Below are 16,033 nucleotides of genomic sequence, written 5' to 3' on the forward strand. Positions count from 1 at the left end.
CTGAAACTGGTCTCATTTGCAGACCGAATCGCGTGTGTGGGGCGATCATCTCTGTGTCATGCAACGCACAGAGAAATTGCAGAATTGCTCAAAAGTAAATCATTATTCCCACTGTTAAAGCTTCCCTCCAACTGAACACAATGCTTTGAGAAAAACCCATTGATTACATTGTATTTATCCCTCCGTGGGTCAAAGGTCAGAGGGTCAGCCAGTGCCTCAGAAAGGCCAAATCCCACACCTATTGTGCAGTTAGGGGTGAGAAAGCAGGGGGCAATGGCAGCCAACTTTAGGGGCCTATTCTCTCATAAAGAAGCTCCTCTGCGCTTATTTTAAAAGCTTACAGGAGGGGGAAAAAAAAAAAAACCTTCACGACCAGAAAAAAAAGAGGCTTTTCTTTTGTTTGAGAAGTTAACAGAGCGCAGTGAGGTGAAATGCCACCACTCACACACGCAAACACTTCTTTTAGTTTTTGTTTTTTTTCCCTTTTCTTTTTACACTTCAAGATATTGTTCGGTATTTTTATTTTCAGCAGCCCACAGTTGCGCAGAATAAAGCGACCGCTGAGCTGTTTGTCAGTGTGTGTCAGCCACAGATGAAGGGTGAAGATTCTTGTGACAGAATATTTGTCATTTCTATTCTCAACTTTCAGGATTGTTGGTGACAGAAGGATCAGGTCTACATCTGTGGATGTCTGTGAGTGTCACCGAGCGACGGTTTCACCGGCACAGAGAAACTAAACTTTCGCAGCGGACTAGAAAAGAGCACGGGCTGCGGAGAAAACAGGGGTTTTGCAATGTAGGGTGGTTGATATAAAGCAGGGTAATTAAAGCGGCTTTGATGTATACAAGTAGGATTATGCTCTCTCCCTGCAGCTACCGCTCACACAGGAACAGAAAGCACTCCCCCTGCTGGCTGCAGCAAACATTAAGAGGAAATCAAATGAATCACAGGTTATAAAGAGATCAAATTTTGCACTTTAAAAAAAAATAAATGTAAGCTGCTTTAGTGTCGGATGGCTCTTTATCCAGTCTTCACAGCTGCAGCGTCCAGTAGAGTTAGTTTAGCATGACTCAGGCAGAGAGCAAAGCTGGTTAGACACTCCAATGATTTCCTGTACGGTCAGCTGATGCAGGGACAGGGGTGGCAGCGGAGGCATTCACAATGGAAAAGCTTTTGTTTACAGCTAAAATATTGTGATCTGTGGGTGAAAAAAGGGTCCTGGTCATTAGGCCGTCGCATAAAGACAGGGATTGTAGGAGCTGTGTGAGAAGCCTATGACTAATAGGCTTGGTCAATGAGGGCCTGAACCTCATTGTGTGCCCTTTGTGGAGGCTAGAGTCCCCAAACAGGTGCAGTTCATTCCACCGCAGCGCCTCACTGAAGGATTGTTGAGATCAGGGAAAGTCTTTCATCCCATCTTCGTGGTGTCAAAGGGATAGTTCAGCATTTTTTTTTAGCAAAGTTTTGTTAAAATGATAGGCAGAGTTAATGTGACTCTCTTGGCATCTTTGCTGAGCATAAATCCACACTACAGCTTAATCCCAATGAATTAGTATATAGGGACATTTATTTATTTCAGTTAGTAAAACATAAAAAAAAATGTACCATTATATAGATTGATTACACACAGTGTAATCAATCTATCACACACAGTGATCTATTACATTTAAGCATAATAAGTGTTTATTTGTGTTACTGTTTAAAGGTTCATAAAATATCGTTCTCATAAACCACTATGAAGTTTGTGTTTGGACTTGCTCTAAAGATGGTATATCTCAACTTTGGTCTTGGCCTCTCTTGGACTAGTCATTAGGGACCAATTAATCTGGATTTATACAAAACAAAACAAATAAGTGTTTATATGTGTTACTTTTAAAGATTAAGGCTTACAGTGAATGAAATAGCAAAAATGTTGTTTCTCAGAAAGGCTCCAAATTAGGTCAGACCAATAAAATGAGATGTTTTATTCTGAAATATCAGCCTACTGAAAAGCATGTCCATGCCTGCACGGCTCAGTACTTGGCAGAGCCTTCGTTTGCGCGAATTTCTTCATCAGTGCGCCGTGGCATGGAGGCGATCAGCCTGGGAAACTGTTCAGGAAGCCCAGGCTGCTTTGATAACGGCCATCAGCTCGTCTGCATTGTTGGGTCTGGTGTCTCTCATCTGCATCGTGTCAACACTCCAAGGGTTTAGTTCAGTTTGCTGTCAAGCACAGTGGCCCCATGGTCATTAAAACAGGTAACGGTACTTTGGCGGTGTGGGAAAAGGAAGTCAGACCCCCTTTCAAGCTTTTCATCAGAAAGACGCATGAAGCGCTCTTGTGATCCGAATTTCGTGACATGGACTCCTGAAGCTTCTATGACTGTGGATCCATGAGTGCAACTTGGATGCTGTGCCTTTTCACTCTTGCTCCAGATTCTGGAACCTTTAATTTTCAAATGTAAAACAAATTGTGCTTTTCTTTGAAAAGAGAGCTTAGAACCACTCAGCCCCAGTAAGATGTTCTGTAATGTCTCTGGTTCAGGGTTGGCTTATGGGTATTTCTGTGTGTCTGGTGGCTCTAGAAACACTGATGCCAGCTGTAGTCCGTACCTGCTCAATCTTCCCCAAGCAATCCCTGTTGCTGGTGCAACTTTTTTTCCTTCACTAAACTTTCCAATACTGTGCTTCCTCTGAGCAATCAGCTTCTTTAGCAACACACTTTTGTTGCTTGACTCCTTTCTGGAAGATATTAGTGACGGTCAACTGTACAAACGTTAAGTCTGCAGTCTTCAGCACGATTGTGTTGTCCATAAAACAAAGTTGTTTTCATTGGTCTGATTATGCAGTATTTTAGGTTTTCATGAGCTGCAAGTTGTGATCCTCAAAACGAAAAAGAAAAAGTAATCAATAAATAAACATTAGAAATAAATCCCTTTCTGTGTAATGAATCTGTGCAACGAGTGTCGCTTTTTGATTTGAATTGCGGAAACAAATTAACTTTTTTGAAGTGTTAAAATCGCTGAGATGAACACGTACACGTTCGGTTTGCAGAACGCGTTTACAGAGGAAGATTATTGGTCACGCAGCACCTCCTACCTCCATTCCCAGTGTAAATATTCATCGGGTCCTCTGCAAATAACCACTCAATTCAAATGTGACGACTGTTTAAAGGTTCATAAAATAACGTTCTCATAAACCACTATGAAGTTTGTGTTCGGACTTGCTCTAAAGATGGCAAATCTCAACTTTGGTCCTGGCCTCTCTTGGACTAGTCATTAGGGACCAATTAATCTGGATTTATACAAAACAAAGAGAGTTATCAACTGCAGGTAAGATATAATCTGCCTGTTATCCCGTGACAAAGCCTCACGTCAAGAATCCTCCGCTATCCCTTTAAGATTAGTCAGTGTTGACTTTTTGCTGTCATTTTCCTAACCTTGGATTCAGAGAGGCTTTGTCACACTAGTTATCTGTGAAATACGGAGTTTTTCTGTGTTGAAATAAATTGCGAAGCATGGACGAGTAAACAATGCTCTGTGAATGTTTGATTTGCTCCTTGTAAAATGGGAATTTGCTTACTCCGTTTTCGCTTTCTTTCTTTGAGCGGGCTCGTCTTGTCTGCTAACTTGATTGAACCTAAAGCAAGTGTCTGACACTCTTCCCTCTTAGTATGAGTGTGCTGTATCCCTTTCCCTGCGTTAATTCCAATTTAATTGCCAGTTGCCTCAAGGCACTTCAATAACAGTAACAAATGATTTGATTTAGTGGACCTCATCAGACTGCATTTTAAATGCGACACAGCAACCCCACTTGAATTCCAATGAAGTGCTGGCACAGTCCTCTGTTTACTAATGATCCTCTGCTGGAGATGTCTGATTGAATCTGAGTCAGGAGCAATGGGACCTGCTCACATTGTAAATGATCTGCAACCTGAGCAGACAGAGAAATAAGGACCTCATAATCTCACATTAAAGCCTCACTCGCCAGGACACGCATATTATGTCAGCGCCGCTTATTAGTCCCGGTGCCTCCGTCTAACTGCGCATGTGAATCTGCATCGGCGTGGATGCCAGAAAGGGTTTAAGAGGGTGGCGTATGCAGCCCGTAGATCAAGTGTTGACTGTATGACAGCCAATAGATCTTCTTCACGTAGCCATTTTGACTTGAACAGCCCTGCCAGCGACTCCCCATCTGTATTCCTCGCCACACTCGGTGCAACAGGAAAGCAGCCCCAAAGAGATGCCAGGTCACACACAGGATTAAACTGGATTGTGTTTTTTCCTGCAGTCCTGCCTTTAATGGCTTGATATCACTACTTAACATTCAGCACGAGGAGCGCTTAGTGTAGGCATCATTTAGGGTGGAGCCACTATCAGCTGCTCTTTGAGCACAGAGACAGAGGACTTCACAGGCTGAAGCCGACTCCTGATGGGGGGAATGAAGGGAATAATTATACATCTAACACGCCAGGAAGGAGGCATTGATTGTGTGATTGGCATGCCGTGTGCATTGTGTGGGGAAAATTCTTAAAGAAAACAATCACTTTCATGGTTTAAAATAGCGCGTATGAAGACTCGCAGCTGAAAGTGCCTCTGGGCTTTTAGGGGAGTTAGTTTAGGTAGAGGCACTTGCTCTTTGAAAGAAGCTTTTCCCTCAGAGGACTTGCACAAAGTTGAAGTGACCCAGTTTCCCCACTTAAGGCCCTGTCTGTGTATGGTACTGAAATAACTGTGCGTCTGTGTCTTGTGCGTTCTCCAGGGACTGACATGGCGGTGTTCTGTCTGCTGTGTGCAAAGCGCTTCCAGACCCAGAAGGCCCTGCAGCAGCACATGGAGGTCCACGCAGGAATGCACAGCTACATCTGCAGCCACTGCGAGCGCCCCTTCCCTAGCCACACCACCCTCAAAAGACACTTGCGCTCCCACACCGGTAAGAGCCCGTTTGGACCATGCTTCTGTCGCTGAATGTCAGCGGGCTGCTGTCAAACACAAGCATGTAAAAAAAGTATTTGCACATCATTTATGTCAATGTTTCAAACCTAAATAACAGACAAAGCCTACCTAAGTGAATATAAAATGCAGTTTTAAACGCTGATTTCATTTATTAAGTGGAAAAAAAGCAATGCAAAACCATCCTGACCCTATGTGAAAAAGTAATCTCCACCCTTATTAAATAATAAATTAACTGTAATTATTCACTTTTTTTTTTTGGAAGGCTGTGTTCAAGTCATTTAGCAACAACAGGGTCTGATTACTACCAAGCCTGCACAATCAAGACATAGTTTACATAGAACCTGCCTGACGACATGAAGTAGGCTATACGATTTCACACATCGTGCCCCGATCTAAAGAAACTTAGGAATAAATAAGAAACACGGTAATTGACGTGCATCAGTCTGGAATGGGCTCTAAAGCCATTCCTAAAGCTTTTGAGACTCAGCTGAACAGCATCTAGAGAACTGCAGGCCTCACTTGACTCACACAAGGTCAGCCCTTCCAGATTCAATAAGATGAAGAGGAGACTGGGTAAAAATGGCCTCTACATAGAGCTCCTGAGGCAAAAACCACTGCTGACTAAAAGGAGCACAAAGGCCTGTCTCATATTTGCTTTAAAAAAAAAAGCATCCTGAACTTTTAACATATTTTTTAACATCCCATTAAATCTTGCTTAAAACTAACAGCATTTCAGAGAAAGAATATCACATTGACAGACATTGCCAGTTTTGTGGTAGTGTCATGGTTTGGGGCTGATTTTCTTCTTCAGAACCTGGGTGACTTGCTGCAATTAAGGAAATTAGGAATTCTACCATAAAATCCTAAAGAGAATGTCCAGTCATCTGTTTTTTTAAGCTCAAATAAACGTACGTTTTGCAGCAGGAAAACAATCCAAAGCAATGAGGGTGGCACAACTAGCTATTAGCTTTCTGGGTAATGACTATTACCCACTGGGTCAGGCTGGTTCAGATAGCTTTTTTCCCCTTAAGAGATGACGGTATGAATTTTTACACCGCTCATAGCGCTGCTGCCTTGAAGCAAAACCTTCTGGGGTAGAACTCCTGGCTTGGAGTTTGCATATCCTTCCCTTTTATTTGTGGGTTCTCTTTGGGTTCTTCCACGTCCTCCCACAGTCTAAAGACATGCATGTTGGGTTAATTGGTTGCTATAAACTGCCCTTTGTGTGTGTGTGTATGTGCATAGACACACACTGGCTGTTTTTTTGCTGTGTCTTTGTGTTGCCCTGTAATCGACTGGCAACCTGTCCAGGGTGCATCCCTGCCTCTCGCCCAGTCATCCCTGGAAACAGGCTACAACCCCTCTGCTACAACGAGCGGGTACAAAGAATGACTGGATGAAGGGAGAGACGCTTTTTCACAGCACTGTATGTTGAAAAGAGACGAAGAGCTGTGTTATTTTTGTATATAGGTTAATTTCCTGCGGTTATTGGCTGTAAGGTTTTAGTCAATTTGCACGCATCCTTTCCCACTCTTGCTTCTCGCGCTCCATAGGATGACTCACCTCTCCCGATGACAGCACTGTACCTTTATGGCCGGTGCGTATTTTTTTTTGGGCAATCTCATTCTGTTTATATTTCGGGTTCTTAGACAGCCTTTGGGCCTCTGCAATTCATGGCTGTCACTTCCTGTGTGGTTCACAGAAAATGATAGAGGGAACCCAAATAAATATTGAAGGAAAAGCAAATGGAAATGACTTGTCTCTGTGTTCTGCTGAGGGTGAGTGCCGCGGGAGACGGGGGAGATATTTACTGAAAAGATGTCCCCTTTTCTTCTCCTACCTTAAATAACACTACCAGCTGTCAGGATGGCTTGATGTCTAGACGGGAGAAATACATAATTGATGTGAAGAGACAGAAGTGAAGGGAGTTTTGGCCATGGCAGCGTATCTTGTTTGTATGCCATTCTGCTTGGAAGTAACATTTTGTAAATGTCATCTGCTCCACAGTGGGGTGGGGGATTGGGGAGAATCGGCCTGTAATGAGGAGAGCAATGTATCCTCTGACTTGGCTGTTGCTGTGGACACTGAGATAATGAGGCACATAGGTCATTGGAGATGAGTCAAACCCTCAGCCTAGGAAAGAAATAGATTAACTACAGTATAGAGACGAGAGCAGCACATGCCCGGAGGACTTTTATTAGCTGTTAGCATTCAGCCAAGAGGAGTGTCCTCGTGTCATAACATTAGCCACATCTGAAAGCTCGTTGCTCCTCTGATGACTGTGTCCGCATAGGCCTGGGTGGGTTATTTGACCTATGCGGCTACATATGCACCATGATCCAAGGATAAAGTCGCTCTGTAATGCTTCTCGTTGGAGTTGCTGACGCCGCGGTGACGTGACTGTGCTTGCAGGCGATCACCCGTTTGAGTGTGAATTCTGCGGGAGCTGCTTCAGAGACGACGGCACGCTGAGGGGCCACAAACGCATCCACAGCGGGGAAAAGCCCTACGAGTGCAACGGCTGCGGCAAGAGGTTCAGTCTGAAGCACCAGCTGGAGACGCATTACAGGGTTCACACAGGTGAGAGCTCAGAAAGGGGGAACTAACGCAGCGATGCAGTGTCTTTGCGAAAAGGTTCGTGCCCCTTTCACGCGTTTCAACCACAGGCTTTGAGAGCTTTTCGTTGGGATTCTGTCGCACAATACAACACAAAGTGGTGCTTGTAGCGGAAGGAACATGATTTTTAAAGTGTAAAAATGCCTTTACAATGATCTGAAAAGTGTGACATGAATTTTTTCAGCCCCCCCCCCCCAGAGTAAACATGTTGTAGAACCAGCTGCACTGCAACGCGGAGACCCTCAGGACCTGCAGCAACACCTGCAAGTCTTCTGGTGTTTGTCTCCGCCAGCTTTACGGATTTACATTCAAATCGTTGTGCCAGTTTTTTCTTAGCTAACTAGCTCAAGCTGAGTCCGATTCGACGGGGAACACCTGTGGACATCAGTTTTCAAGATTCTGAAATCGATTCAGGCCTGGACTTTGACCTGACCGTTCGACAACTTGAATATGTTTAGATTTTAGCTGTAGCTCTGGGTGTGGGCTGAAGGCAGCCAGTTGCACTGAATTTTATTTAGGTTTATCAGAGACAGTTATAAGAACACACCACAGTCCTCAAATCTTGAACGCCTACCCCGCCCCGTCGGTGGTGAAGATCATGCAAAACAAACCAACCTCCGGATAGAGATTCTCAACAAAATCAGAGACGTCCCCGGTTTTAATTAGAGAAATCTGGTCACCCTAACTTAAAAAATAATTGAAACATTAACTTATAAGACAACAATGACTGAACACATGTTTGTATGTTGTGTCACTGTTTCAGTCTGCATTCACGCAGGGGAGCGTTGCGTGGTGCAGCTCGAAGGGCCCATACCCCGACAGAACCCTGTTATCGGGCTGTCTGTGAAGCTAATAACAGCTAGCACTAGCTTACAGCTCTGCTGTCTGGGCGGTTTACAACTTCACTGATGCACATGAGCTTTATGTTGCTCTGAAACATCCGTGTTGTACAGTTAGCTTAGCACGTAGCACCGTTATGCTAACGGTCTAATTTAGGCGTAGTTTTGACAACTTTTAGTGTAACAGGCTGTTACGCTGAAATGCGCTGGGTGGAGTTGCTAATTTTACCCCATTACCCCCAGGTATGTTCCATGTCCGGTTGTGGATGATGCTGCGTAATTTAATAAATTGGCTTACCAGATTAAATGTCAGTTTTTAGTCTTGGATTGTGTGAAATAAATGTCTAAATAAATGTGTATGCTTTGGTGCGACTTATAGACCGAAAAATACGGTAGTTTAACTCGCACCATCTTTCCAAAATATAGCAGACGTAATTTTTACCACACACTAGTCATAATTGTCAAATAGTAAAAGTGTCTAGTTTCAATTAAAGGTATACTATGCAACCGGGGTGGATTTTCCAGCGGGGCTCCCCCCAGAGGGCGAAAGTAAAAGTGTACTGTCATAAAGATGCTCAGCTGTTCTGGTTTCTCCGTCAAGCCAGGCGCGGTTGTTTTGAGCTTAGCAGACAGGCGAACGCAACGAAAAGTGGAAAAAACGGCAGTACAAACAATGACTAACACAGTGAAAGTATGAACATCAAGCTTCCCGCAGCTCTATCTTGGCGAGGCGGCTGCCTCGCCAAGATAAAAAAATAAATAAAAATAAATAAATAAAAATAAATAATAATGATAATAATAATAATAAAACTCGATATGCTTGCATGTTTATTTGAGGTTAACATGCGGTTCTTTGTTGCTTTCGCACGTGCATATAGTGAATGGCAGGGCAAAAACACATGGAGTTCTCGCCGTAAAGCAAGACCGACTCTCGCGGTCTTGCACGAGACTTCTGAGCTGTGGGTGCAGGCCGTGAGCTCTTGCAATTGCAAGTACGATATTTCCCCCACAGACCACCAGGGCGGCCGAGAAAACCTTTGTTCGACCTGAAATGACTCATTTAATCATCCAAAACGGTATGGAACACATTAATTAACTGAAAAATGTTGCATAGTATGCCTTTAAAAACAAACCTCAATAAAAAAACAAAAAACTAAACTTGCAGATTTTATGTCAGTTTACAATCTATGATAGATTTGTCCATAAAACATAACAAAATTTGTATAAAATTGTATAGCCACCACCCCCTTTAAATTATACAGTTTTCTGCATTTTGAAAATAATGTATCTAGAGTGGCTGGACTTTCTTAGTTTTTCAAAGGATTCCTGTTTTTGCTTGGTCTCTAATAAATCATGACATTGTGGAATCTGCAATGTGCCGTTTTACACACTTTAGGTTAGAATTAAAGGATTTCAGAAGCTGGTAATAACTTGTTTGTTAAAACCATGTTATTTTATCATGACCAATAGCAACAAACTGCCTACTTCCTTTTAATGTAAGATCATAAAATTATGGAACCAATTTACCATTCAACATTATTATATTGTTGCTTCACCTTTTAAAGATGGAGGTCAGTTATACTAAAAATAACCACCAAATTTTCCACACTGTCCTTAGACACACAAACTTTTATCACATGCACATCTAATTGGCCAGACTACATGAAAAGATGGCAGAGAGGATCAAACATTCATGTTTCAGAAGGTCTTACAGTTTTTCATCAATATAATGTTTATTTGAAGTGATTTTTCCCTCATGATGCAAACTAATGCTTACAAATTAATTTTCCTTTTTTTCCCCCTTGCCTTCTTTGTCTGATCATGTTGTTCCAGCTTCACATTGGAGCCACTGAAATACATAAAGTATTTGACTCTTTGTAATCCTAAGTCAAGTTTTAGACTGTTCTTTTATTGAATTACTTTTTGATACTAAACTGGGCACAAAAAGATGGATAAAAAGCATATCTGAGTAAATACAGGTAATTTTCTTTTAAAATAGAGGGCTTGACAAGATGTTCAAAACTATTGCATTTTCAATTCAGTTTTACTGAAAGTTGCTGCTGCTCAAGTCTGACACCCAGTGGTTTGCTTTGGTTTAATAAAGTGCAGTTTAATGTACATTGCCTATACGTTATAAGCAAGTTCCCTACAAATTCCTTGTACATTTCCAGACTTCCAAGTTATTTCAGGCTATTTTTAATGTGTAAATGAATCAAGGTGGATTTAAATAAAGTGGGTATTTCTACATTTGTCAGGACCAAGCTGGAAACACAAAAAAAGGAAGAAAAAAAACCTGGGTGTCATTAAGTAAAGCCCAAGGTGCAAAACAAAGAAAAAACATTTCTCAGCAATCTTTCCACAGGGTTCTCCCTCATCATTAACTGTTCACCCATGGAAGCTCTACAGGTGCACGCATGTGGCTCCAGGTTTTACAGACAACAACACCTAAAATGGGGAAAGTCAAAACATGCTATTTTAGATGGAAAAAAAAAATTTGACTTGCAAACACGATAAAAACCTCAAGATAAATAGTTGCTTAAGACAGATACCTAAAAAGATGTTGGTTTTATCCTGAACTTCTCAAAAGAGAAATGTTGACGACGAGGAAGCCGGAAAACAAGCGCTGATGATGACTTTGCGATGCGCTCTGTTTATCTCTCAAATCAGAAAAGGGAATGACGTCAAACCCGGGTTAAAATTATTCAGGTTCCAGGTTTGAAATTCAGCAAGACTTGCTAAATTGCATGCAGTGATTAGTTAAATGCTGTTAAAAATATATATTTTTCTGCATTTAATTCTTTTAAAGTCTGGGCCAACACATCCTTGAAAATAAATTTTATGGTACAGTGTGTGTGACCGATATAAGTAGGTAAAAACTCATCTAAATTGCTAAGAAACAGCCACCATCCCTCAGGTTTATACACAAGCCAGCCATATTTGATTTTGTGGTTGGACACGGCGAAGAAATTCTGCTCGCTGAGCTACAGCATGAAATACAACCAGAGCAGCATAAATCAAAAAAACTTCAACCCACAGAGCCCTAGACTTGTCTGATGCCTTGCTTTGTTTGTTTCTTCCTCTCTTAGGTGAGAAGCCATTTGAGTGTAAGCTGTGCCACCAGCGCTCAAGAGACTACTCGGCCATGATCAAGCACCTGCGTACGCACAACGGAGCTTCTCCGTACCAGTGCACCATCTGCCAGGACTTCTGCCCGAGCCTGGCTGCCATGCAGAAGCACATGAAGGGCCACAAACCCGAGGACGTGCCGCCCGACTGGAGGATAGAAAAGACTTACCTGTATGTCTGTTACGTCTGAGCAGGACTTGGACCTGCAGGCACTGTCTGACACACACACACACACACACACACACATATACTGTCACTAGTGGGTGAAAACTTCTGCTGCTGGTTTTAATGCTGAATGATTAAAAGTATTTTACCGTTTTTGGAAAAAGTTCCCTTGGAGAAACAAAGTTGCTTTTTTTTTTTGTTTTTTTTTAGCTGACAACAAGACGTGCAAGCAGGAATACAGAAGTGTTTACAGAGTAAAGCTGCAGCTAATGATTACTTATTAGCAGTCAAATTATTCAAGAAGACTGCAGTAAGGTAGAGACAACTTGGCAATGACATGCTAAACTACATAATTGGGCCGGTCTGACAAAACATTCAAATCCAAAGAGATTTACTTTGCCTTTCTGTAAATCTCCAATTCTGATATCTTGAGGAGATTGGAGTTGATTTCTCCCGGGTAAAAAGTTTGATTATAAAAGCTGCTGACAGATTCCTGATGATTTAGCTGTCTGAGTCCTCGTGTGCACGCATACACGCGGACTTCCCCTCTCGCACGGAGGTTAGATAACATTATCTCTAAAGGATCCATTGTGGTGAAAAATCAATGCCACAGTGACTTTGACTGCTGACCTGCATGTGCAAAAGCAGCATTCGCGCGACTGCTGCACCACGCTACAGATGAGTTGTGTCATCTTCAGCTGTGCCGCAGATGTTAAAAATAAATCGTGAAAAGTTTGATTGGCTGAACTTTGCAACTTCTGTCTCCTAATTTCCTCTGATTTAGCCTTGTTGTTTTTTTGTTTTTTTTCCCCTGCTGGTGGATTTTCGGTTTGGAGTTGCTTTTTTCTGCATGTTTTTACTTGAATGGCAGACCTCATGAGTCTGAACTCTTTAATTGCCTTGTCTTCTCATGCAGTCGGTGTGTCATTGGAGGCATCTCGCGCTCAAATTTGAGTTGCTTCTGTGAAAGATTTTGCTATTTATATGTTGTTTATCTGTTACCAAATATGTGTGCTGGTTGCATCACATGCTCTGTTTCTGTAGGGATGTTTCCTTGTAGAGCAAGCTCTACCTCCTCGCTTACTAGAGATGCACCGAGAAACCAACCGCTGACCGGCATTGGTCAAATTTCTCTTTGATTTGCCGGTGGCTGCCCAGAAGGAAACATCAAAAAGTGTTTTTTTTTTTTTTTTGGGTGTTGTATGTTTTGTTTTTTTGCTATCCTTAAATCTATGATATCTTCACAATTAACGGGTCACTGTAACAGCACCAATCTTCACTGTGGATGCCGTTACTGAGGGAAGAAGTTTCCAAGTTAGCTATTTTTTCAACAGTAATGAAGTGTTTAAAAATAGAATCAGGGGATTTAGAGATTTTAGAAGCTATTAAATTAAAAAAAAAGTTTTTGGATAACTTGCCAAGACATGTATTATTAATTCAGGCTGCAAATGAGAGAGAGCAATACTTGAAACAGATAATAGGAAGGCTGAACAAAGAACAGTAAATCTTTTTTTTCTTCTTTTTGCCTTCAGCATTTACCACAACTTGCAATATGTCACCTAGTGGGCTATGACTCTTTAAACATACCTTTTAAGCTATTAACCGTTTTTTTTTTTTATGCTTTCACAAACATCAACATTTCCTGTCAACCTCAGCTGTACATTTTGGAAATATTCTAAGTTGGAAACTTTTCATGATATTAATTGGAGTTTAAGGGCAATAAACTTAAACAGGGGTAATATAAATAGACCGTCATATCCAAAGATAAATGCAAATATTTTGTTTTGTCAAAAATAGGCATCCATGTCCTACTTGTAAATTTTGCACATTTCCTAAAATCCCCCCACTCAGTTACAAAAGTTTAATTTAGTTTTTTTTTTTATGTTTTGATAATGGTGTTTTAACTAATAACTAATTGTTATGTTTTCTCATTTTTATATTGCAACTTTGCCCTCACTGCACAGTCTCCGATTTGTATTTCTTTGTTTTATATTTTTACCTTTGTGTGTATCTACATACTTCCATTTATATTTCAATTTGCTGCTGGGACACATGTATTTCCCACAGTGACGGACACTAAAGGTCATTTCTATTCCAGGTTAAAACACTAATACCATACATCAAACATATTTACCTGCGAATATCACGAAAACCTGTATGCAGATCACACTTAAATTTATATTTTCAATAATCTTGGAAACTAGGCCCAAATGTGGCCTCTTTAGTCTAGGATTGAGGAAATCATCTGTGCATGTGATGGCTTTAGTTTTCCTGTAGTGAGCCGTGTGCTGTATGGACAGAATTGGTGACTAGCATAGATATACTTTCATATACTTGCACAGAAACTATTTTTTTTTTTTCTGTCAAGATAATGCTAAAGTATATTGCCCCCCTAGTACATATAAAATCCCTGTCAAAGGTCAACCTACAATGTTTTGAATTTTAGAAATATTCATGTTCGCTCCCATTCAGTGTTATGGAAAGTTTCCAACAAAAACTATTCCCAGAATTTTTGCAAACATACACATAGTTGGATGTCACCTCTGCTCCTAATATCTACAAAAATATGTATGATGTTGACATGAAAGTCTAAAAAATTTATGAAGATACCATTTTTAATTTCCTCTTTAAGATAAATTGGAATCAGGAGGTCAAAGCGTCACCAAAACCCACAGGTCAGATATTGGTCACATAATTCCAATTGGTGCATCTCTACCCCTTACCTTTCACCATTAGTTTTGGTTTCACTTCAGCAAATTATTAGATTTTTCCTCAAGATTCATTTGAAAAATCTAATTTACATGATAAAAAAAAAATGGAAAAGCCTCTGCAAGGCTTTTAAGTGTAGTTTTTTTTTAAATCATTGCTTCTATATAGATGTCTTATAAAAATCACAGAATCAGAATTTTCTACAAGAAAATAAAAAAAAAACCATGAAAAGAAGTCGTGTTTTTATAAAATATGGAACAGAAAATTCTGACATTCAACTCCTATGAGCAGGTTATTGTTGGTCGTAGTGTAGCTGTAACGTACTGTCATGGTATGTGATTCCCTTATGTGAGCCTAACACGGGCCTTATAGATTTTAACATGTTGTATTTTTGTATTACGGTAATTTGCTATTTGTTTACATTCGGTATGATTTAAAGAGACATCTTAATGTTTGTGTGTTTTTTGTATGAGTTGATTAAGACCCCTCCCTCGTGCCTCTTTTTATAAGTAGAGCATTGATGTGCTTGAGTACATGGGTCTGTGCTGTCGGTAGGTGTTTTCTGGGTGTTTGTTTATTGTTACTAAACTAAAGATAGACTGCCATGTAGATCCATTTTGTCCGAACATTGCAAATGGAAGCAACATACTGTGATAGTGGCTGATAATCTGATGCAAGTTCTGAGCAACTTTTTATGTCCAAAAAAAAAAAAAAAATGTAACGAAGAAAAAAAAAATAAAATGGCGCGCTTGTCTCAAACCGTTCCCTTCAGAGTGACAATGGACTGACATCTCTGGACGATAAGCGAATCTTGGCATCTGTGGGCATTACTAATGCCTTCCTAAGTAGCCAACAACACTCAGTGCCATGAAAACCCACAGTCACTGTATCTATTCTACATGAACATGCACTATAAATGGATTTCCTCGGTGGACCAAAAGAAATAGAGCACTTTTGTTTGAAAAGTTTTTTTTTTTGTTTTTTCTTTTCTTTGATCTTTGTATGTTGTGATAATGCAGCTGTCTTTTATTTGATGTGTCCTAGAAGGATGTGATTAGCATTGTTTAGATTATGTCACTGTCTGTCTACCTCAGGACCAGATCAAAGCTTGAGCTGGTATCCAATCAGGGTTGTTCTTCTTGCCATGTGTGCAGTAAAAAAAAAAAAAAGAAAAAAAAAGAAAAGAAAAAGAAAAAAAAGAAAGAAAGAAAGAAAAAGAAAAGCAGAAAAGAAAAATCCCTCTTCATTACAGCTTTGTAACACAGTGTGTGCAAATGTTTTCTCAGTGTGGATTCAGGCACAACTCTGTATGTGTCAATGTTCAGTGGCATGGTTTAAAAAAAGAATAAAACGATTTACTATTTTATGCATCTCGTCTCAGTTTCCTGCTGCTGCTTCTGTCTGCTTTCTGAGCTTTTATTTGATCCCGTATCCCCAAACATGCACATTGTTTACACCTGCCAGACACGTTCTAAACCAGCCATCATCATATATAACTGACATAGAAAACTGGATCTATTAAAGTTTTTTTTTTTTTTTTTTTTTTTTTTTTATAAATCAAATGCTAATCTCAGTGCTGGTTTGCTTAAGTTTGTACTTCTAACCACTAGAAGCTGGCAGCAGCAAAAGATTTTTCCTGGCATT

General features: G+C 40.6%; 1 protein-coding gene across 1 annotated transcript in view; it reads left to right on the top strand.

Moving 5' to 3' along the window:
* The window catches only part of zbtb16b (zinc finger and BTB domain containing 16b), a 36,058-nt gene extending 20,299 nt beyond the window's left edge, over nt 1–15,759 (top strand). Inside the window, exons 5-7 of the mRNA XM_012882052.3 lie at nt 4,741–4,911; nt 7,347–7,514; nt 11,476–15,759. Coding sequence (XP_012737506.2) covers nt 4,741–4,911; nt 7,347–7,514; nt 11,476–11,705 — 569 coding nt within the window. The 3' untranslated portion in view covers nt 11,706–15,759. The remainder of the gene's footprint in view (nt 1–4,740; nt 4,912–7,346; nt 7,515–11,475) is intronic.
* The last annotated feature ends 274 nt before the right edge of the window (nt 15,760–16,033 follow it).

Source organism: Fundulus heteroclitus, chromosome 18, assembly GCF_011125445.2.
Source record: "Fundulus heteroclitus isolate FHET01 chromosome 18, MU-UCD_Fhet_4.1, whole genome shotgun sequence".
In the NCBI taxonomy this organism is placed as follows: Eukaryota; Metazoa; Chordata; class Actinopteri; order Cyprinodontiformes; family Fundulidae; genus Fundulus; species Fundulus heteroclitus.